This window comes from Callionymus lyra, chromosome 4 (genome assembly GCF_982586985.1).
Source record: "Callionymus lyra chromosome 4, fCalLyr1.hap1.1, whole genome shotgun sequence".
Classification (NCBI taxonomy): Eukaryota; Metazoa; Chordata; class Actinopteri; order Syngnathiformes; family Callionymidae; genus Callionymus; species Callionymus lyra.
Genome location: NC_141821.1, coordinates 37,004,239 through 37,029,742, shown reverse-complemented (window position 1 = coordinate 37,029,742; position 25,504 = coordinate 37,004,239). Strand labels below are relative to the sequence as shown.

The 25,504-nt window shown below is 37.8% G+C and overlaps 1 protein-coding gene across 4 annotated transcripts; it reads right to left on the bottom strand.

Moving 5' to 3' along the window:
- Positions 1-113: 113 nt before the first annotated feature.
- On the bottom strand, positions 114-24,040 carry LOC148082847 (uncharacterized). Of its 4 annotated transcripts, XM_087790118.1 has the most exons (15): positions 23,917-24,011; positions 15,191-15,332; positions 14,401-14,761; positions 14,154-14,321; positions 13,980-14,041; positions 5,333-5,435; positions 5,180-5,265; positions 4,900-5,000; positions 4,655-4,725; positions 3,718-3,825; positions 3,256-3,326; positions 3,034-3,151; positions 2,813-2,977; positions 2,230-2,322; positions 114-2,170 (listed from the first exon to the last, which is right to left on the bottom strand). In XM_087790118.1, exons 3-15 carry the CDS (start codon positions 14,569-14,571, stop codon positions 224-226), a joined length of 3,264 nt encoding a protein of 1,087 aa, XP_087646244.1. In that variant the 5' UTR covers positions 14,572-14,761; positions 15,191-15,332; positions 23,917-24,011; the 3' UTR covers positions 114-223. The 4 variants fall into 4 exon arrangements, with proteins under 4 accessions (XP_087646244.1, XP_087646243.1, XP_087646245.1 ...); XM_087790117.1 differs by lacking the exon at positions 15,191-15,332 and having other exon boundaries at positions 23,917-24,040; XM_087790119.1 differs by lacking the exon at positions 15,191-15,332 and having other exon boundaries at positions 23,898-23,985.
- Positions 24,041-25,504: the final 1,464 nt, after the last annotated feature.

Here is a 25,504-nt window from a genome sequence, read left to right as displayed (position 1 = left end):
TTAAAACATAAAATATTTTATATTCTACATAAAATACTAATTAAAAAAAATGTACCCTTTTAATATACACAATTATTTAATAAGGTTTTTTAAAAAAAGATTTGAAAAGAAAATTTCAATAAAACATTTTATTCCACAGGCAACATTTTAAATGTTTTATTCAATTATATTTGTGATGCCACTGATATACTTCCATAGATGAAGTTCATACCACCTCTCTATGTTATCTCCAGACAGGTTTTGGACTGAAGTCCCGAGAGTGACCCGACTTGTCTGATAAACTGCCGCTCTCATTACGCTTCACGCCTCTAACAGGAGCAGCTAAGCTGAGGAGTGAAGACAGCGGAGACGCTCTGGTGCTCTCCGTCCTCTTGAGGGAGGCAGAGGTGAGAGGTTCTCGCACCGAAGGCCTGACGTATGAAGGAACTTTCTTAGAGGATGTTTGGGTCGGAGTTGGGGTGGTGCCAGAAGAGGATGAAGAAGAGGAGGATTTTGGGGAAACAATTTGTTGGGAGTTTGTCGTCAAGGAGGTGGTTCGGAAGGACGAGGAGGCAGTATTCCGAGCGAAGCTAGGACATGAGGACAGAGTCGTCTGTTTGTGAACGGGTGTGACGGGAGCGCTGACGCTTCCACCTTCGCCAGCAGCCCCTCGAGCCCGAGCCAGCGCCCGGAGGGTGGATCGGCACATCTTCTCCTCAGGTTTGGGTCTTTCTACAACTTTCCGGACGGACTGCTTCCTTTGAAAGCTCTGATTTCTGGTTACAGCTTCCTTCTTCTCCGGGTCTTTTGGATCCACCGGGTTATTGAGGCTGGAGCGGCGGGAGGACGGAGCGGAGGAGGGTCGCTCCACTTGTCTGAGATTGGCGGACGTCAGGAGCGTACGCGGGTTCAACAGTTTTTTTCTCTCCTGTGGGGCTGCGGGTTTGCTGGTTCTGTTGATCGATACGACCCGTCTCATGCCCTGGTTCTCAGAGGTGGTGAGAGTCCGGACATGTTTGTGCTTCTGGTCCAGGCTGCCAACAGATTTAGAGACATCAAGAGGGTTCTGGAGTGAGTCTTCTGGCAAGGAACCTGCTTTGTCCGTCACCGTAACAGATGGTGATGCCTCTGAATCCTCTGATTTCTCCTGACACACGGTATCTGAAGACGACTCACCTGCTGGCACTGCCCACCGGCTAGATGAAAGCAGAAGTGGGGAGTCCTCGCAGTGGGGCGCAGGCACTGGTTGACTGCTGATTGGCAAAGAAGGCACTTGTTCATTGGTCGGATGAGTCATAGCCGGAGTGTGATTGGCTGTGGTGAAGACGTCTTGATTGTCACCCTCCGTCTGTTTGACTTGTGTGTCTTCACACACTCCTGTAACACACCAGACGGCAACATTGTCCTCCTTCTTCTCCTCTTCCTTCACCTCCTCTTTCTCTTCACACTGAGCATCTTTTTTCTGGATTTCCTCCTCTCTGACCTGAACGTCCTCCGGTGGGCTGTTGCGTTGATGACTAGGTTTGTTTGTCCTGAAAAGGAGATCAAAGGCTTGTAATTTTGGAACTAGTTTATGTCGCTCCAACACCACCGAGATGTTGTTGTTGCTGGCGGCGCTGTGACCCCGATACCAGACCATGTTGGGCTCAGGTTGTGTCGTCAAACATTCGTCAGAGTTCCTGCTCGGTTCCTGCTCGAGTCCCTCGCTGCAGTTGTTGTTGAGGTCTGGTTGCGGGTCCATGTAAGAGGTAGGCTTGTCTTCACTTGTCGTGTTCAGAGGTGTAGTAACTGTTACTTCAGGAATGATGCCGGCCAGTGAGGCTTCAGGGACTTCCAGCTTCGGGCTTTTTGGGAAGATGTCTGTTCTTTGCTTTGGACTTTGATGTCTTTGTGAAGACGCAGTCCGTTCCTCTCGACGACCACGCCGTGAACTGACTTGCTGCTCTTGTTCCGCCATGTCTAGAAGCATGGAGAGGTCATGGTCGGCCTTCAGCGCCTGCAAGATAGATGGCGAGTTGCGGGGTCTCCGTGTGCCTGCTGTGCTCGCTGTGCTCCCTGTGCGCCCAAACGGACTGTGGAATCTGGGCAAGGGTGACCTGGTCTTGCTGGACAACAGCTCCATCAGCAGGCCGGCCTTGTTGGCCGTCATGTCCGTGTCACTGCTGCAGCGCGTCTTGGACATTCCTCCAACCTACAACATGAGAACTCCTTTAGACTTTAAATGTCACGTCAAAGATGTGGCCGTCGTACCTGCTCAACACCAGACCACGAATGTCTCTTCTGCTCCTCCAGATCCTGCAGGCGACGGCGTGCTAAATCTTTAGCCTCCCTGTGTTTGTTGTCCTGAAAATAGCAGCAACTATTATAAAATACTTTCTTCTAGGGCTGTCATGCTCAAAAGGCCACAATCTTTCCAAAGTTTTAGGTTCTTGTGAAAAATGCATACTCGATTTTTGCAGGAGGAGTAATACTACGATGCATTATGTAGTAATACTACGATGCATCATGTAGTAATACTACGATGCATCATGGAGTAATATTAAGATTCATCATAGAGTAATACTATGAAGTCTTGCAGAATGATCCTACGATGCCTCAAGGAGTACAGAGCCTTTTCAGGGTAATACTAAGCAATAAAGTCTTTGTAGCACACCAATACATTTTGAATTTTGAGCGCTGTGTATTTATGATTTTAACTGCAGGCAACCATCCACCGAGCCAAATACAATGCCTGTGTGGGCCAGATTTGACCCCTAGGCCTTGTGTGGCACGTGTTACACATTATAATTAGCAGGCTTATAATCCAGAAGGATCATGATTTATCTTCTCGTACCTTCACGGCATCACTGAACCGGCAGCAGAAACTGTGGAAGATGCTAAAGCAGTCGTCCAGTTTGCTTGTGTCTCTGTCCTCACAGAAGAAGTCTATCATAGCGTTGCCCTCGTTGTTCAGCCGCCGACGTGCATCTCGCAGCGAGCCAAGAGACATCGAAGCGCTCTGAAGCAGAGAGAATTCTTGTACTTTGATGATGATATTGTATTGACGTCTGTTACCTGTAAGAAATCCTCCAGCTGCTGCAGCAACTCCGTGTTGCTCTCAACGTTCTCCTCCACTGAGCTGGTGCGTGACATCCAACTCTGCAGCTCGTTGTCCAGCGTCTCCACTGAGATTCTAGTCGGTAAATAAAAGATGTGAAGCTCAAGCTGCAGTTATTTATTCACATCAAGAGAGGCTATTGCATACCAACATTACAAGTGTGTTCTACTGACACTGACCTGGAGGCAGCTTCAATGTGATTTAACTTTAGAGGAAACTCCAGAAGTGTTTTATCTTTCTTCATTGCCTCCTGAAGAAAACCGTCACCATTTTCATTATTTTTGTTGTTTGGATTATTATCATTATTATTATTGGCATTATTATTAGTAATAGTGGTAGTATAAGTAGAATATTAAGGAGAAGGAATAGAAGTAGTAGTATAAAGAATAGAAGCATAAGTAGTACTAGAAGAAGAAGTGGAGTAGTAGTAGAAGTAGAAGTGGAGTAGTAGTAGAGGTAGAAGTGGAGTAGTAGAATTGATGTAGTAGTAGTACACATAGAAGTATAAGTGTAGTAGTGGTAGTAAAAATAGAAGTCAAAGTAGAAGTCAAACTAGTAGTGAAAAAAGAAGTAGTGGTGAAGTAGTACTTATAGAAATACAAGTAAAAGTATTGTGATGTGTGTACACGTGTGTAACTGACCAGAGCAACGAAGTGGAGCAGGTTCATGCCGGGCTTGTTGGCTTTGGTGTCGGCCAGAGACAGAAGAGATGAAAGTTTGAAGCCCACAGCATTTCCTGCATATCCACCCTGCAACACAACAACACAGTATTAAGGAACATATGGTGAAACCATTGCAGCAGGATTGTTTGGGAGAAAACGCACCAACAGGGACACAAAAAAAATAAAATAAAATCTCATTAAACATTTAAGATGTACATGTTGTGTAACTAAAACAAACATTCAAAGGGAAAAGTTAGAGATTGCTCCAAGCTGGAAGAGCCTGCAAACTTCTTGCTGTGAGGCAGTAGCTCTTAACACTGTTCCATTATGCACACCTACTGTATAGTATTGATAAGATTGTAGTGGTTGTGGTTTATACCATGAAAAGATTGATTTGAATGAATAATCATGATTAAATAGCATTGTTTTTTTTTTGTTTTTTTTATCTATTTGATCGATGGTCAGCAATAGCATTTTGCCATGACTGGAATATCACTAATGATATGAATACTTTTTTTTTGTACTTAAACACTCATTTTGTCCTCCAAAGGAACAATGAAATCCAGTAATATTCCTGCGGTGACTGAGGTTAAGAGGATACAGTTGACTCTGGCAGCTTTTAAAGCTGATGTTTGGACATATTTAGGTTTCAAATCAAATGAAAGCAGTTTGGACTTTGTCAAAAGTCATGTGGTCTGTAAATTCTGCAACACCAGAGTCAAGTACTCGGACAATACTACAAATATATCCTTGTTCCTACAGTATCACAATATATTGTATCATTGTCCCTGCGTTGTTATATGTATCAATCATACATACATGTATTAATCATAACATTCGAGGGAAAAAAAATGACAGGTTTTGTTTTTCACTAAAATAAAAGTGGAGTAAGTTTCCTTTTTTTAGCTTTACTCACAGCGTTGAGGAGGTTTCCGGCCTGCAGCACCAGATGGAGAACAGCATGAAGCTCTTCGCAGCTCATCACCTCTGGAAGAGAGAACATGGACGAACACATCAACCTCTGTCATGTTCTCGTCATGACCCCTAAACAATTTCCCAATGAGACCTCCAGAGGGATCAATAAAGTGTATCTCTTGATCCTTAAAAGCAGATGACTAGTTGAAAGAAAGAGGTGAGAAACAAAAACTCACACATTATTACCTTCAGTAGCAGAACGAAGGATCCTGATGTCTCGTTTCATGGCTTCACATGCCGCAGGAAATTCTTCTTTCAGCAACATTGCCTTGATTCGCACAGAGTAGCTTGAGGATGACAATCATGTAAAAATTAACAAACCGTTTCCATATTGCTTTGAAGGATCATTTGTGATGACTAAGTTTAGTCTTTATTATAAAAAATGTGTTTAGCTCAGCCCTCAGGAGAAAGAAAGTTCAGTTGAGCATTAGCCAACACTGAGTAAGTGGTCAAAGGTTAGTCTCACCTGGGAAGTTGAATCAGCAGATATACAAAAGTGTCGGCCAAAGAGAGCTTGGAGACGTCCCCCCTGTATGCCTGTAACTTGGTGACCTGTGATGGTTTGAGTGTAAACTGTCAGGCCACGTTCAAGAGGTCATTAACGCGTGTGTGATGTCACCTCATCTGTTTCTGGAAGCAGCTTCAGTAGCTCTTTAAGAGGCTCCGCACCGTAAACCTCACTTTTGCCACTCCGAATATCGTCTACTATCGTTTGACAGGATCTGGAAGTAAATGTATGTTTTTAGTTTCATAGCAAATGTAAGCCAATGTTATCAACCATGCAAACGCTAAAAAGTAATGCTACTTTCCTTTGGTGTTTTGTTTTTGGGTAGGAAGAAATAAACATCAACAAAAACATCAGAATAAACAGCAGGAAACGAAGCAATACTATCGTACAAGAAAATTATTTAGAATTTATCTAGTCTAAAAATAAATGTATATTTTAGTGTCATAGCATATGTAAACTTAATTATGAGGGGCCGTTTGAGACAAAATTCAGTTTTTCTCTCACACGTACTATCAAGACCTCTCACACGTACTATCAAGACCTCTCACACTTACTATCAAGACCTCTCACACGTACTATCAAGACCTCTCACACTTACTATCAAGACCTCCCACACGTACTATCAAGACCTCTCGCACTTACTATTAAACCCTCTCACACCTTCTATCAAACTCAAACTTTATTAGAACTTAATAGTACATGTGTGAGTACTTGATTGTACGTGTATGAGTATTTGATAGTGAGTGTAAGAGATCTTGTACATAAGTGCATGAGGACTTGATAGTACGTGTGAGAGATCTTAGTAGTGCGTGAGAGAACTTGATTACACCGGATGCCGCCCCTTTTTTAAGCAACTTCAAAATAAAGTTGTTCAATCAATACTTAATCTCCAGCAGTTTAATACAAATGTTTGGATTGTTATCATGTTATTTTTGACATGATCACTTTATTTAATGATATCGCAGCATTAATAACACAATTATTAGACGTTTCTGCTGATGTACATCATTTCCTCCTGAAGTCCGTCTAAGCGCCTGACTTTTTATAAACCAGTGGAGCCTGAAGAGTGAATTCAACGCTCAGAAGACGAGCATGTAAGTTGTTTTATAATTATCAGCTCTCGTTGTGCACATCGACGTTATATTGTCTCTTTTTAATATACTATTGCAGCAATATTATTGCTTTCGCTAGGAATCTTTTGCATGGTCCGGTAGGACCGTTACTTGTGTGAAAAACAGTTTAACACGCTTTAAAAGTTTGTTCCTCCAGTTAATGTTACACGGTTGGATCTGAATTCGTTCGTGAAGAAGTAAGTGTCATACAGTACCAGTGTGTGCTTGTAGAATGTTATCGAGGTTTTAATATTTAGACGAGTGTTTGTTTACGTTTGTTTAATATTTAGACGAGATTTTGTTTACGTTCGCTCCGGTGCATTAAGTCGAAGATATTTCCAAATGTATCTTTATTTTAACATCCATGTCTGTCTCTGACTTGTTTCTGATCATTTATCAACAATCTAAAATAGTATAAATAATAAAATATAAAGTCCTAGTTTGCAAATACAGTATTAAAACGTGACTTCAACACGGAAAACGAACTTCTCATCCTTTTTTCTTTTTTTCAGATTGATGTCATTCGAAAAGAAAGAAACCAAATCATTCATTAACTAAAGGAGGATATGAAAATGTAGAAAGTTTAGATCAGTCCTATTTCTCCTCAGGTGTGACACATGGTAATGTTGTTGTAAATATTAATACTTCAGGTACTCATCACAGTAGATGATATTAGGATCTGTATGAGAACACTGTGAAAAAAGGATCCTTTAAAAGTTGTATTATTTCTCCACAGATGACCAGGACATGCGACAGGAAGATCTGCAACATGTTCCTGATCCTGGGACCACAATGTAACTCATCTGGTGCTGGATCATCTCAAGAGTCTCTCAGGAAACAAGGAACAATTTCAAACACACACAGAGGCAGATGAAGCAGCAGAACTAATAAAGTAGCAGAGTTTATAAACTAAATTGACCATTTAAATGTTTAAACATCAGGTGATTATTGTGGTTCTCTCTGTTGAATTATCTTCAAAGTGTGGTCACTTCCAGAAGCTCATTTGACTTTATCTAAATACACTGAACAATAAATAACTTTCACTTCATGCACTTTTCACTTTTACAACTTGAGTTTTGTTCACAGACCTTTATACAAAAGAATGTTTTTTGAGTTGTGTTAAACATATATTTTGTAAGTACTGCAGTACTTTTGACAAGACAACTAGCGAACATCACTCATAGTACAGACATAGAAAAACATGACAAAATTGTTGCTGTAAATATTTTCTTCTACAAAATGAAACATGAAATGTTTTGGAATTGATTTGTCCCAATAGTTTGACCCCTGACCCTTCAGAAGTGCTTCACCAGTGTGACATGATCCCGGTAAGTAGGAAAAGCCAGAGAATCAACCAGGAATTTGATGAACGTTGCGTCAATCTGGGGGAAAGAAGTAAATCTTTGTGTAGTATTTTCGTACTTACTATAAGGGTCAAATAGGTTCAACACTCAAAAGTTCTTAATTGCTTTTATTCTTTAGATTTCAAATAGGCAGTTATGTGTGTATAAAAAGTGAAGCACAATGTGGAATTATCAATAAGATATAATGTTAATGTGCACAACGGGGACTGATTTAATAAATGTAACATGCTCACCTTCCAAGCATTGAATTCATTCTTCAGAAACTTTTGTTAAAAGTGCATCTGTGATTTATCAGGTGTTCGTGCTATTTCTACTGAATCTAGATGCACTTCAGGCAGATGTACTTCATCAGAAGCGTAAACTACCTTAAAAAAAATACCGTTTTAACGTTGATATCATTAAATAATGTGATAATATAAGAAATAACTCTCACACTCACTATCAAGACCTCTCACACTCACTATCAAGACCTCTCGCACTTACTATCAAGACCACTCACTATCAAGACCTCCCGCACTTACTATCAAGACCTCTCGCACTTACTACCAAGACCTCTCACACTCACTATCAAGACCTCCCGCACTTACTATCAAGACCTCTCACACGTACTATCAAGACCTCTCACACTCACTATCAAGACCTCTCACACTCACTATCAAGACCTCTCACACTCACTATCAAGACCTCTCGCACTTACTATCAAGACCACTCACTATCAAGACCTCCCGCACTTACTATCAAGACCTCTCGCACTTACTACCAAGACCTCTCACACTCACTATCAAGACCTCCCGCACTTACTATCAAGACCTCTCACACGTACTATCAAGACCTCTCACACTCACTATCAAGACCTCTCACACTCACTATCAAGACCTCTCAAACTCACTATCAAGACCTCTCACACTCACTATCAAGACCTCTCGCACTCACTATCAAGACCTCTCGCACTCACTATCAAGACCTCTCGCACTCACTATCAAGACCTCTCGCACTTATTATCAAGACCACTCACTATCAAGACCTCCCGCACTTACTATCAAGACCTCTCACACTTACTACCAAGACCTCTCGCACTTACTATCAAGACCTCTCGCACTTACTATCAAGACCTCTCACACTCACTATCAAGACCTCTCGCACTTACTATCAAGACCCCTCGCACTTACTATCAAGACCTCTCGCACTTACTATCAAGACCTCTCCCACTTACTACCAAGACCTCTCGCACTTACTATCAAGACCTCTCACACGTACTATCAAGACCTCTCCCACTTACTATTAAACCCTCTCACACCTTCTATCAAACTTGCTCACATATACTTTCAAACTCTTTATTAGCACTTAATAGTACATGTATAAGTACTTGATTGTACGTGTATGAGTATTTTATAGTGAGTGTAAGAGATCTTGTACATAAGTGCATGAGGACTTGATAGTGTGAGAGGTCTTGGTAGTAAGTGTGAGAGCTCTTGATAGTAAGTGTGAGATGTCTTGATAGTAAGTGTGAGAGGTCTTGGCAGTAAGAGTGAGAGGTCTTGATAGTAATGTGAGAAGTCTTGGTAGTAAGTGTGAGAGGTCTTGGTAGTAAGTGTGAGAGGTCTTGATAGTAAGTGTGAGAGGTCTTGATAGTAAGTGTAAGAGGTCTTGATAGTACGTGTTACAGAACTTGGTAGTACGTGTGAGAGGTCTTGATAGTACGTGTGAGAGAACTTGTAGTACGTGTGAGAGAACTTGGTAGTGAGTGTGAGAGAACTTGATTACACAGGAAGCCATCTTGATTACACAGGAAGCTGCCCCCTTTTTAAAAATAAATTCAAAATAAAGTTGTTTAATCATTACTGAATTTCAGAGCTGCCAGCAGTGTAATACAAATGTTTGGTTTGGCATCACGTTATTTCTTATATTATCACATTATTTAATGATATCAACGTTAAAACGGTATTTTTTTAAGGTAGTTTACGCTTCTGATGAAGTACATCTGCCTGAAGTGCGTCTAGATTCAGTAGAAATAGCACAAACACCTGATAAATCACAGATGCACTTTTAACAAAAGTTTCTGAAGAATGAATTCAATGCTTGGAAGGTGAGCATGTTACATTTACATTACGAAAATACTACACAAAGATTTACTTCTTTCCCCCAGATTGACGCAACGTTCATCGCATTCCTGGTTGATTCTCTGGCTTTTCCTACTTACCGGGATCATGTCACACTGGTGAAGCACTTCTGAAGGGTCAGGGGTCAAACTATTGGGACAAATCAATTCCAAAACATTTCATGTTTCATTGTGTAGAAGAAAATATTTACAGCAACAATTTTGTCATGTTTTTCTATGTCTGTACTATGAGTGATGTTCGCTAGTTGTCTTGTCAAAAGTACTGCAGTACTTACAAAATATATGTTTAACACAACTCAAAAAACATTCTTTTGTATAAAGGTCTGTGAACAAAACTCAAGTTGTAAAAGTGAAAAGTGCATGAAGTGAAAGTTATTTATTGTTCAGTGTATTTAGATAAAGTCAAATGAGCTTCTGGAAGTGACCACACTTTGAAGATAATTCAACAGAGAGAACCACAATAATCACCTGATGTTTAAACATTTAAATGGTTAATTTAGTTTATAAACTCTGCTACTTTATTAGTTCTGCTGCTTCATCTGCCTCTGTGTGTGTTTGAAATTGTTCCTTGTTTCCTGAGAGACTCTTGAGATGATCCAGCACCAGATGAGTTACATTGTGGTCCCAGGATCAGGAACATGTTGCAGATCTTCCTGTCGCATGTCCTGGTCATCTGTGGAGAAATAATACAACTTTTAAAGGATCCTTTTTTCACAGTGTTCTCATACAGATCCTAATATCATCTACTGTGATGAGTACCTGAAGTATTAATATTTACAACAACATTACCATGTGTCACACCTGAGGAGAAATAGGACTGATCTAAACTTTCTACATTTTCATATCCTCCTTTAGTTAATGAATGATTTGGTTTCTTTCTTTTCGAATGACATCAATCTGAAAAAAAGAAAAAAGGATGAGAAGTTCGTTTTCCGTGTTGAAGTCACGTTTTAATACTGTATTTGCAAACTAGGACTTTATATTTTATTATTTATACTATTTTAGATTGTTGATAAATGATCAGAAACAAGTCAGAGACAGACATGGATGTTAAAATAAAGATACATTTGGAAATATCTTCGACTTAATGCACCGGAGCGAACGTAAACAAAATCTCGTCTAAATATTAAACAAACGTAAACAAACACTCGTCTAAATATTAAAACCTCGATAACATTCTACAAGCACACACTGGTACTGTATGACACTTACTTCTTCACGAACGAATTCAGATCCAACCGTGTAACATTAACTGGAGGAACAAACTTTTAAAGCGTGTTAAACTGTTTTTCACACAAGTAACGGTCCTACCGGACCATGCAAAAGATTCCTAGCGAAAGCAATAATATTGCTGCAATAGTATATTAAAAAGAGACAATATAACGTTGATGTGCACAACGAGAGCTGATAATTATAAAACAACTTACATGCTCGTCTTCTGAGCGTTGAATTCACTCTTCAGGCTCCACTGGTTTATAAAAAGTCAGGCGCTTAGACGGACTTCAGGAGGAAATGATGTACATCAGCAGAAACGTCTAATAATTGTGTTATTAATGCTGCGATATCATTAAATAAAGTGATCATGTCAAAAATAACATGATAACAATCCAAACATTTGTATTAAACTGCTGGAGATTAAGTATTGATTGAACAACTTTATTTTGAAGTTGCTTAAAAAAGGGGCGGCATCCGGTGTAATCAAGTTCTCTCACGCACTACTAAGATCTCTCACACGTACTATCAAGTCCTCATGCACTTATGTACAAGATCTCTTACACTCACTATCAAATACTCATACACGTAAAATCAAGTACTGACATATGTACTATTAAGTTCTAATAAAGAGTTTGATAGAAGGTGTGAGAGGGTTTAATAGTAAGTGCGAGAGGTCTTGATAGTAAGTGTGAGAGGTCTTGATAGTACGTGTGAGAGGTCTTGGTAGTAAGTGCGAGAGGTCTTGATAGTAAGTGTGAGAGGTCTTGATAGTACGTGTGAGAGAAAAACTGAATTTTGTCTCAAACGGCCCCTCATACTTAATCATTAATGCTAATGCAAAAACACTTATAACAATTCCACTTCCCTTAGGTGTTTTGTTATAGGTTTTAAACACTTAAAATAGTAATAAAATATAAAAGAATGAACAGCAGGGAATGAAAGAAACCTAAAGAATACTAGTGTAAAATAAAATGATTTATCGGACCATGAGTCTAGTTTCCTGCAGAGCTTTATTAGCATTTAGCTATGATTATCCACCATCCTTTTCCACTATATCGCTATAATCAAACGCTACATGCTCCCACTTGGTCACGTTATCGCCGCCATGGACTTCAGTTCCTCTACAAAGCTGACAACCCTATATCACCACCAATCCATCACTCCTACCTCATCCTGGATGAACAACAACTTTCTCAGACTCAACAGCAATAAAACGAAATCATAATCTTTGGCCCAAAATCAACCCTTCCCGCCTCCCAGAACCAAAATATCCTTCCTTCACTTCTGGAACATAACAAACCTTCGACCCACTCTGTCCTTTTCTGCAGCTGAAAAACAAATTCATGCATTAATCACCACAAGACTCGACTATTGCAATGGCATCCTATATGGTCTCCCCTCCACGGCCCTTCAAAAATTGCAATATGTCCAAAACTCCGCTGCCAGACTGCTCACCCACACAAACTCCAGAGTACACATCAGGCCCGTCCTCCGCCAACTTCACTGGCTTTCTGTAAAACAGCGAATACATTTCAAGATCCTCCCCACCACCTACAAAACCATAAACAACCTTGCCCCCTGTACCTGACCCATCTCATCCAGCGCCCCACCCACCCCCACTGAACACGCTCTACAGAGACCAATACCCTCACCCACATCATCAGAGCCAAACATTGGGGACATCTTTCAAAAATCAACTCAACACCCATCTTTTTATTACCACCATCATCAGCTGTTTACTCATTTCCCCCCCATCTCTCTTTTACCTCTGTTCTTTTATTAGTACTGTATGTATGTTATCTTTATTTTTTGGTTTATGTAAATAATCGTTGTGTACCTTGAAAAGGGCTATAGAAACGTATATACTTGTATTATTATTATTATTATTATTATTATTATTATTATGAAATAAAAGTATATTTCTAGTGTCCATCTGGAATATTTTGTAAAATACTGCATGTATGAGATAGACGGGTAGAACTTACTGATAAGTTAACAAACTCTAAAGTTCAAATATGGTTTGCAGTGATTGTGTATTTGAGCTTCAGTCTCAGGTGTTTTTTTTAAGATGATCATGACAGTTCTTTGTCTGCATCCTTGCACACTTCACTGTTTAGTGACAACAATGACAGATGAGGGCGTCATCACGAGTTGCACAACATATTTTTCCAATGGTTATATAACACTTCGACACTCTTATAACTTATTTTTGTAAATTCTAAATTACACCAATAATCAAGTACTCCATCTCAATAACGCAATATACATAATATATTACAATAAATGTAGTGATGCAGAAAAAGTCTAATCGTTGTGATAATGTTTGATCTCTTTATTATAAATAAGATTAATGCTGAAAGCATGTGAACAAATTTCATAGCTTATGTAAACTAATGTAAGCAACCATGGTAATGCTAAAAAATCTTTGGTGTTAAGTCTAAGGGTCAAAATACATAAATATAGACAAAAACAACATGATGAATAGAAAATATTGTAATAATATTGATAAATATAATAATTTATCGTAGCAGGAGTCTAGTTTCCAGCGGCGCTGCATTAGCATTTAGCAATGAACCGAGTCAATACTGCAGTGATCATCTCCAAGCCGGTGAACAAATAAAGATATTGTGAGAATGTTTGATGGGCGTGTCCAACTTGATAAAAGTTTTGTTTTTGTAGCATGACACTTCTCTGAGAGGCAAACAGATTAAATAAATAAGTTTGATATTCATCAAGTGACTTCACATGCATGTGACTGCAGTTGGTATTGGAACAACATTGTGACATGTTTATTAGTCGTTGATATTTGGCAAGAATTAGAAACATAATGGGATGTTGTATGTTATTCTTTTTTCATTTAAGAAGGTCAAGGAATTTCTTTCTTCTCTCTGCTGTACCCGGGCAGTGACATTAGTGTTATTATTTTTTGGGGACACAGAGTTGATTACCTTTTAAATTGTTTGAGGAAAATACCAACATTCATCCCCCTCTTTGAATCCAGAATGCAGACCTGGTTGACAGAAACAAGAAAACAAAATGAAAGGAAGACTTACACACCCTGAACTATTTGCTTGTGATACACCTTCAACAAGCATCAAAGTGCAACACACACAATCACACACCTCGTCCTTGTTTTCCCTGAAAGAGCCTCTGGTCTTCCCTCCTCTGCTCAGCGTCAGGGTGGATTCAGTAGATTCAGTTTGCCCGAACAGCTCCTCAATCGTCTGGACATCGATCTGGTATTTCTCCTGGACACGATCCAGGGTCCACAGATTGGTCCGGCCCTTCACCTGAAGGAAGATTCTCAGTGATGGAAGACTTTTTTAGACCCACAACCACAGACCTGATGAGACATTTAACTCTTCTCACCTGATCCTCTGGAATAGTTTTCCAGTAGAAACTCCTGACTCTCTTCTTCTTCCTCAAACTGTCCATGAGGTCTCCTAACGCAGGAAGCAAGGGTGGAAGTGGTGGAGGAGGACCCATAGGAGGTGGTGGTGGAGGTGGAGGAGGGGGTTGCACTCTCTGGTCTTCGTCCATATTGTCGATTGGAGCCACTTGATTATAAGTTACTTCGCCCTCCTCATGGGAAACACTATGATGTGCTGCCCATCCCAGCGGCAGAATTGACAGGAGCAGGGAGGTGAAATTGTTTGATGACCATTAATGGAGTCTACCTCCATTATGAGAGACTCTTGTTCCACTGCATTGACTACCCATAGAAGAACATCTGGAAGGGGACAAGAAAATTGAAATTTACTCGGCAGCTAGCTTAACAGAAATTTTTATTGGCTGTGTTATTTGGGGAATCAACGTCAACACATGTAGTGCAAGTAAGTAAGTCATATTTGTAGAGCACTTCTCTAGGCCAGGGCCACAAAGTGCTTAAACAATTAAAACGACACCCAATAAAATATATACTTAAAAGTAAACAGTTACACACATAACATTATATATATATATATATATATATATATATATATATATATATATATATATATATATATATATATATATATATATATATATATGCTTGCAAGTATAAATGATGGGTATAAAATTAGTTTGAGGTCAGTGTAAAGATGTTTCTTGAAGGACTCAGTAGATCCATCAAGCGCAAAGAGAGAGGAAGATCTTTCCAAAGCTTAGGAGCAACAACCTGGAAGGATTTCTCTCCTCTGGTCCTGAACCGTGTGCGAGGAACCATCAGTAGATTCTGATCCACAGACCTCAGAGCCCGAGCTGGGGTGTAAGGCTGGATCAGATCGGTGATATAAGGAGGAGCCTGACCATGAATAGATCTGAAATTAAGAACCAGAATTTTAAAGTTGATCCTGAAAGAAACTGGAAGCCAGTGAAGAGTTTTAAGGATCAGAGAAATGTGAGTTCTTCTACTTGAGCGGGTCAGAATTCTCACTGCAGAGTTGTGTATCAACTGCAGGCGAGACAGCTCCTTCTTGTTAAGACATTGAAAACAAACTGTTGCAATAGTCCAGGCGAAAAGACACAAACGCATGGATTACAAGCTCCAGATCATGTTGTGACAACAATTTCCTAAGTTTAGAGATTTTTCTCTGTTGAAGGAAACAGTTTTTGGTCAGTTTTCTGCAGTGTTGAACAAGAGACATGTCTTTGTCAAATACAACACCCAGGTTTCTCAGGCTCAGTTTGACAGACCGACCTAAGTCTCCCAAGTACTGACTAAACCATGGAACCTTATCATCAGGAGCAATAACCAAAGTTTCAGTTTTGTCCACATTTAGCTGCAAAGTGTTTTCACTCAGCCATTGTTTGATTTCTAGCAAACAATTGACTAAGCTGTTCAGCCTCTGGGGCTCAGTTGGATCAAAAGAGCAGTAGAGCTGGATGTCATCAGCAAAAATGTGATAAGAAACATCAGGAAATCTCTGAATGATTTTACCCAGGGGAATCAAGTACAGCAAAAACAATAAAGGACCCAGAACACAGAACCTTGGGGGACTTCACTCAACAGATCTGCCGATCAGACCTCATTTGATTGGCAGATACACTAAAACTGTGCCCAGAAAGGTATGCAGCCTTGTAAGCTTCAACCTGACGTAAAACGCTGCTGCAAATAATGTCCAAAGAATTGGATCACACACTCTAATAATCTTTAATGCAAAAATGTAAATGAAATTGATTCCAAATCAAATAAATGATTTACCCTGCCCTATTCACTGATGTGAGTGGCATTTTCATAATTCAAGAAAAACAAAGGTAAAAATATGGCAATTAAAAAATTAAACTAAGCTAACACTTTTCTCATAGAAAATGTCAATAAGTAAATACAAATAACCACCATATTCGTAGAGGAGCACAAGACGTCCTCTCATAACTCTTAACTCTCACATAATGTTAAACATTGACGACATACTATCTTGTACAATCTTGCTCATCAAACAGCAACTGTCTTCTTCTTCTCAACCCAAGTCTTCTTTCATTTTGAAATTTGCTTTGGGGCGCTTCTGTTTTCTCATAGACGTGCACAGTAAATGTTTGCCGAAAATTCCTTTGTCAGCTGCTTTATAAAACAGACAAAATAATTGCCCTTAATTTCACATAAAAAGTAAAGTAAATAACAAAGGTTGGTTAGATGTTTTAAATCTAAGTAGGTTTTCAAAGAATAGTTTTTAATGAATGAACAATTTTGGTTGACTAAATTACATACTGATGAAGTTTAAGACTTGAAACTGACAAACTTTTGAGTTTCTCTTACACATAGAACATAATAAGTACCTAATATTAAAATAATAAAACATCAAGCCAGGTGGTGTCATTGTGTTTGCACAGTTAAATTCAGTGAGCCTCATAGACATGACTTCTGCTCTTAAATACTAGCATTCAACACTCACAAATGGGCCAGCCTACATTGTTGTACCATGTTTGGGTTCTGGTTAAGGTTGTCAACAAACATTGCAGGTTCAAGATGTGACAGCTCCTGTAACTCACACTTCAGAAAGAAGGCAAAAAAAATATGTCTTAAATCAGTTAAATTAACTCATGGTATTAAATGCTACAACTTTTTTTGTCAAGCCATTCTTCAAACATTTGTAATCCATCCTAATTAATTCTGCCACCTTCAGGAGAAGCGTTGGCAACATCTATCTAAGATATCTAAGATTAACACCTCATCTCTTGCCTTTCACAGGTCGCTGACTTCACAGTTTCAACGCCGAGTGCCAGATCCATGTTAACGAATTTCACCTCTAATTATAGCTTTACAAGCACGCCTTGAAGCAAACCTGAAAGTGTGAACTCTTAGATTTGATGCAAAGAGTATGTTGTTACTTGGATTTGTTGATTGTATTATTGTTTATCAGGTTTTATCTGATAATCATGGCAAAGTGTACTTGTCTTTCATCTCCATGGTTAAGAATTTCTTTATTTACATGCTGTGTGTGTACATATCATTTGTACAGAGATTTTGTCTGATATTTTTCTCATTATCTCATTATCTCTCAGGTTTAAAAGTTTGAAATCGCTATTACTGTAATTTTCTGTTAGCTTGCCTGGTTTCCATCTGTTCCCCCTTACTTTTCTTTTTTGTGCATCTTCTTCAGAAGAGTCCTGTCTTCTTTTTTTATTTAATAATGTATTTATTAAATTAAGTCAGTTACTGTATAGTATCAGGTTGTGCATTTGGGTACAGTTGTTGTTCTAACATAAAGGGCAACAAATATAAGAAAGTATGAAAGTGAAAATAATGTAAAGAAATAAAATAGTAAGTAAGTAATTTATATTTATAGAGCGCTTTTCTAGACCAGGGTCACAAAGCGTCTAAACAATCAAAATAATACTCTATAAAATATATACTTAAAAGATCAAGATAACTCAGAGAATAACACAGGAGTTCCAGAAAATCAGGGAAAAGCCAGCACGAATAAGAAGGATCTCTCTCCTCTGGTCCTGAACCGTGTGCGAGGAACCATAAGTAGCATTTGTTTCATTTAGAACTATCAATTTGCAGCAAAACATAATGATACAAAATAAATCAATCAAAATAATAATAATATTCTCATTAGACAATGTGATCATAATAGCATACTCAACCATACTTAACCACTGCAACTCAATTGCACCAGTGGACAAAGTGTCAACCGAAATCTGTGTATCTGTATAAAATAAATGCACATCAGCAAAGTATACACAACTAACTAATGAATAAATGATGAGCATGTAACCTTGATCTCTGGTCAATTTACTACATTACTGGCAACAATAGCACTGTGGAGACTGCTGACTTGTTCTAGCTGGTTTTGTGCTTCAATATTCATTGTTGTAAATGTAATTACAGGTACAGGTCAGTGTTGAATTGTCAGATACATCAAAGATAAACAGATGGAAGGAAAAAGAGAGGTCAGATTCCAGGCATTGCTATTGGCACTATGGCAACTGATCAGCAGGTTACTGATCACTGTGTAATAAACAATGACGGTTTGTTTACTTGGCTTACAGAAATTGGGGTCAGTGACAGTGAAAGTGTGTAACTGTGTGTGTGTATGTGTGTGCGTGTGTGTGTTTGACCATCGGACTAATTGTCCATAATCACAGATGACCAGCTCAGAAGTAATGTGGTGAACTAAAGTAACAGGTTTAAATTCCTACTGGAGTGTTGTAATCTTACAGCTTCTAAATCCACAAGAAGAAACTATCTCTATTTTATATACAAACGTAAAAAATAATGTCATAAGATTGTTGTGCTTGTGGGGAATTTCAACCCCGGCATTATAACAACTTTCAACCAATTTATACACATAAATCAAACAGATTTCATCATAGGTCATGAAGTTCAATCAAGAGTTTAGGATTTACAGTTTTTGTCAATCAATATTCTATTATTGTGTAAAATGTTTTGGTGCGGTCAAACTTTGCTTTTGGTAGCACTAGGGCACAGAAACCTTCCTATTTTGTTAAAGCTAACCTTTACTAATCCCTCTGCAAATGTTTACTTGGCAAGAACTTTTAACCAGAAACCCGACAGTGGAGCTGAGATGAGGAAGCTGAGCCTTCCAGAAAGTAAGCTGCTGACAAAAACCTCCAGTTAGCTTCCCTCAGACGACCCATTTATTATCCCTCCATACATCCATCTATTCCCTCCACATTCCCACAACAGTGACCTCAATACTGAGTGAGAGAGGCACAGAAAATAAAGTGAGGACTTGTGAACGAATAGTGGTGAAAATAAGTGGACAAAGACTGAATGAGTAACTCACAGCGACAGTGCAGCATCCCTTCATTTCCTCCCTTTTTCTCCTGTAATGATCCATCTAATGATCTCTCTGCTCTCCAGCTGCTGTTTTAATTTATAAGCAATCTGTCACTGTCGTGGTGGAACATTAGGGAACAGTTTGTTTAGGGAAAATAACAGGAGCTTGCTGGACTGGTTTTGTATCTAGTTCCTTTTCTATTAGAGCGCTAAATAGGCTTCATTTTCATAAACAGATTGGATTGAATAAAGAAAACGACTAAGTGCACTTTTCATTTAAAGCATAACTTTGTAAGATTGTGACATTTTTTACGTTGAAATATGTTGAACTGTGCAATCTCAGCCCTTCTGTGCTATGAATGCAGAGGAAACTGCACAGTTCAGCAGCTCATCATTATTAAAAGACGAACACTGATCAACAAAATTAACCATTACTCTTTAGCTTGCTCAAAGTAAACCGAACTAACTTGCTTCTTAGATATCATGCTCACATATGAAGCTTAAAAGTACATTTAGATTTGTAGGTAGTGATGTGTTGATGAGGCCTTATTTACAGCCAATGACCTATGTCACTGTAAGTTTGAAATCATGTCAGGTTTTGTCGTTTAGTTGATCCGAGCAAAAGATTATTAAGTAACGAGTGCCATCTAGCGGTCTTTCAAAATGAAGACCCTGTATAATGATACCTCATCAGCTGTTTCATGAGGCATTATCAGTCCATTACAAGTTCAAAATAAAATACAATATGTGTGTTATTGTTTACTTTCCATTCTTGCAAGTTAAAGTTAAAATAAATGTTCATATTGGTGTTGAGGCTTCATGAGGTTTCATGATACAGCGCTAATTTTCAGAGCTCACCAGGTGGTTTTCAAATGTTTTAAATGATACTAGTCTTTATTGAACAAGTGGTGAATAGCCAGAGATTATGGAGTAGAGCGTGTCGTATTAAAAAATGAAGACACTGTATCAAACTAAATCATGAAACAGATGAGCTGCTCAAACACCCATCCACCTAAGGAGTTTTACTATTAGAACAACTGGGCATGATTGTTGGATTGTTAACTCTATCGCCAATAAAACAGAACAAACATTTAAATCGTTTGGGCTTGTAAAATGTCAGGACACACAATTCATTAATAAATTACTGGCCAAATTCCCTTAAGAAGACAATAGATGAAACAAACACAATATTTAGTTACTGTTGCATTAAAAATGAAATGTACTTGTTGCAATGGCCTCTGCTTTAAGAAAACGTTGTGAAGCTGTAAGACATTTAATGAGCTTGCAAATATTTACAGTACAAATTCATCTGACCTCTCATCTGCCTCTCACACACACACAAACCAACGAAGGACGAGAGAAGAGGTGAACCCTGCACACACACACCTTTTCCAAACACGTTCACAGACGTGAGCATACACAAACACTCAAGTATCATGGTACCTGAAGCGTCTGGTGATTAAGCTTTTCCATAAGATCACCACAACCGTCGTATTGTGTCAACCCCACTACGCTTTTTTGTGCTGAGGGGAGTGCAATTGGTTAGGACTTCCTACACTCTCTAAAGCGTTCTTTTTCTACGAATAAAAACAATTCCCATATAATGTACCAGGAATTTTAATCAGATTCATTTCTACAAGATTGTCAAGATAGTTCATAAGAGGGCGTGTAGTAGAACCATTACTGTACAAGATTTATTGGCGGCTTAATAAAAAGAATGGGACTGTTCACAAAATGAATATTAAAAAGAGTTAGAGTTTAATCCTGTTCACAAATGATACTTCCCCAATTCATAGCGTAAAGAAAAATAGTACACAATGTGAGGTTTATGTTACTGTATGTGCGTGATACAGTATGTTTCTTAGAAAGATCTTTCACAGTTAATATCAGAACACTGGGAGTGTTCCTGTTGTGTTGCAGTTGACTTACAATGTAGAAAACAAACATCATTTTATTCAATGATAGAATATGGTTTGGGTTAAATAAGAGTTAAATGTAAATAAGCAATAATACAATTGTAGCGGGTTATTTACATGCCATCAGATAAAGAAGAAGAAGACATGACAGCACTGAACAAAGACTTCATTTACACCTCTGGAGCTCACAGGGACCAGATTAACAACCTGACAGCTCGCTGTGCAGTGCTGAAGACACATTTAGACAGTGAGAAGGTTGCATTAGACTTGAGAGTCTCTCTTGCTTTTTACTTTCTGATTGAATTAATGTGCTGAACTTTTGCTGCTCCACTTCCTGGAACTGGATTCCATGATTGGCAGGAAATACATGTGAGGTACTGTAACATGATTTAGTTAGCATGTTTGAAACCAAATAAATCAGACAAAGCCTATTCTTTTCTTTTTTTAAGGTAAGAAAATCCTCAATTAGTGACCTACAGTCTTTCGCATTTTCCAACTCTCCTTCTGAATTTATTCAGAGCTATGGTTTGAAAAGTACAAAAAATACAAAAATATTGGTAATACTAAAATGTTTAAATTTTTTTAATTTAAAAGGTATCGATATCATCAAATTGTTTATCTTATTCATTTATTTACCTTAAACTTGTCATTATAGTTGAAGTTTCTCTTTGAACAACTGTTTTTTATTATTAACATATAACATGAGCGTCAGTTTATTGTTACATGTTGAAACAGAGGCTGGTTTTGCATTTTTTCTTGTTAATAAAAAAAAAAATCTAGTATTTTCATGACTATCAGTGTCAAGTTTAAATGTAAGTGACAACCCAATCCATAAGCCACAAGTTGTAAATGTTTTTGTAATTAAGTGTGCGGCATTACAAAGACAAGGCAATTTTCTTGTTGTTGATTTGATTTGTACTTGATTCTGCTCATTCATGATCGCCAAGGAAAATATGTTGAAATCAAATGATGCCAATAGAGGGTTAAATGTAAATTAAACAGCTACAGCCTCAAAAAACACGAAAAAATATTTTTTAAGCTACAGTTTCAATCATCAAGCCTGCACACATATAACGTCTACCAGAGAGAAAGAGGACAAGAACGGGAAGCGTAGCATATTTTATTATGTATTATACTGTATACCGGTGCACCAGGTAATGAATACCCATCGTTGGACATTAGTGTTTGGGTTAAATATGACCAAAGAAAATGACAAGAAAGTACTAATGTTATAATATAACAAAAGTGGGTACTGTTCGCAAGTTCAATAAAAATGTATTGTGTGGCAAAAGTAAGTTAACATGAATCTCTCTTTATCCAAAAACATCATTGCTAGGTTAAAATAATTATAATAAATAATAAATAATAAATAATAAATAATAAATAATAAATAATAAATAATAAATAATAAATAATAAATAATAAATAATAAATAATAAAATCCAAGCTTGAATAACTTAGGTTAATATTGCTTTATTATTAACATATTCCCAGTTTGTAAATGTTGTTTATAGTTTATCCCGCGTCTTGAACTCATGGTATAAATATCTGTATGAAATCAATTAATAATTAAAAATAATGTTGAGTTTTGCAGCTCCGTTTTTCAGTAAAGGGCCACATGAAAAACAGTAGGGGTTAAATGTATAACATCACAACCAGAGATATCTTTTTCAGGACTTCAAAATAATAGCCCTTATATCTTTAGCACAAAATTGAGAACTTCTCAACTCCGTTTGTAGGACGGAAACTTTAAAATGAATTGTGGGACCTTTTAAAAGTTTTACTTTTACAATTAAAAATGTTAATAACATGTCCATGCAGATTCTTATTCATCCTGGTCCATTGGCAGCATGACATCTACTCAAGAAGCACAAGTGGCCCCCAGCCCACGATTTGGATATACTTGCTTTAATACTATACTGTATTTTAGGGGTGTTGGAAAATATCGATATGGTGATATGGTGATATATCAAGATTTTTTTTTTCCACGATACTGAATCGATATTTGACAGCAAAGATGGATTATTAAGAAAAACAAAAAATGTGTATCATTTTTTTTTCCTTTTTGGCTTGCAGATCTTTTTTTTAAATGTAACCATAGTTTGTATGTTTTATAGTTATATAATGTGTGTTTAAAATAAAAAAATATATTTTTCCTAATTTTGGTTTAAAAAAAAAAAGAAAATGTTACGACTTTCTTCAGGAGTCACGTGCTCTGTAAATTCTGAAACACCAGAGAAAGGAGTCGAGTCTACAATCCTAAATACTTTTCCAACACAACGGCAATATATTACAATATATTACAATTTACCGCAATATATCATATTGTTGCCCCTGCATCGTGAGAACAACGATATATCATTAATTTCTGATGGCTATAAGGCGACAAAAAAGCTGTTTCCAGATACTTGAATGATATAATACATTAAGCAAATATTTGTAAACTGTAAATAAATAAACCATCGAGATGTGAATGTCTGTTTTATTTACATATGAGTCAATAATTACATTTTAAATATTATATTTAATATTGCCGAAACAGAGTTAAGCCTTCATTAATCACCAGAAACATGTGTAATAAAACACGTTGTTTCCTACAATATTCTTTTAATTTACTTTCTTAAAGGAGCAGAAATCGTGGTGGAATTTAGCATGACTCTTCTCACCAGCAGCCACAGATGCTAATAAACATGATATTACAGTGTATCATTGTTGAAACTCACGGAAAAGGTGGTTTCTTACCCCGGACGGATCTTCACTGGATTCCGAGTAAATAAGAGTGACTTTCATGCAGAAGAGTCAGTCTTGTTGTCCATCTGCTGCTGAGCTGCGAGTGAGCCTGGAGCAGAGGGACACTGCGCATGCGCGATCCATCAGGTGGATACGATTACATGCACGCGTCGTTGTGAGCGCGCGCGCGGGCGAGTGTGTGTGTGTTCTGTTAGGGAGTGATAAGACACCTGCCCCTCCCTTCACGTGCAGCGATGACTCACACCTTCAGTTTACATTTTACATCACAATCTTATTCTTTCCACGGCCTGTGATATGATTTTCAAAAATAGGACAAAACATTTTTAAAACGGTGAAATAAATAAACATTGTATCAACAATAAAATAAAATCAAATAAAACCAATAGAATTGGTGTTTTGTTGATTATTTTATCAGCAACTTAACTGATCAAGTGGGGGAAAAGACAAGAACAATGAAACTTTATTTCATAATAAAACAACCAAACAACAAACTAGCCTGACATGATTTTATTTTTTATTCTGGGGCCCACTTAGGACTGGGGCGTGTCCCAGCTACAGAGGGTTAGAGGCAGGGAAATAGGTTGTTTGTCAATTGCAGGGCACACAAATAAATGGGGGATAGAATTGCAAACACACTCGTGATCAATTTAACAATCAGTTAGCATGTATTGGATATGTGAGAGGAAAGGGGCGACATAGCTCAGATGGTAGAGTGGGTGCCTGCAGTCCAAAAAGGTTGCAGGTTCAATCCCAGCTCCAGACAAGCTTGTGTCGTTGTGTCCCTGAGCAAGACACTTCACCCTGATTGCTCCTGATGGTGAACTTGGCGCAAGTGTGCATGCCTACTCCCAAAAAATATATAATAAAATAAGTAAATAAAATAGGTAAATAAAATAGGAAGTGTCATAAGTAGAGTTTAAAGCAATTAAATTAGTAAATGGTATGGATGTATGGAGAAAATCATAATAAATAGCAGTATATATGTGTATACATGATGTATTTAAATGGATTTTCACTTAGTATATGCATTACACTATATACTGTTATAGTGTGTAATATTGATAATGGGAGACAAGATAAGATATAGGTTATGCATTGTGTTTATATATTATGTATTTTATGGATATCAATTTAGAAATATATATACAAACCGAAGAATACTGTAGTAAAAAGGAGGGCATTTTTACTTTACCTTTTTTAAACTAGAGTGGTTTTTTTTCTGTTATATTTGTACTCTGGTTTATAAATCTTTAGAAAATAAAATTAATTCCTTCATTCATACATCAAGGTTCAAGGTTCGTTCAAATCTTCCTGAGCATTCCGAACATTTTTTTGATGGTTCTAGGTCTGTTTGATTCCAAAAAAAGCTTAATGTGTAGTTTTTTATTTTATTTAGCATTTTATAACAGAGTTAGCCACAATCATATGTTCAAACATAAGATTTGCGGTTCATGATACGTTATCTTGGAAGACAAAAGAGTCATGATTATGTTCTTGTTGCTCAGAGAATAAGTATTGTCATCACAAACCTTCCGAGCAACAGACGAAACATATCCGGTTTAACTCAACAGTGGTCAAG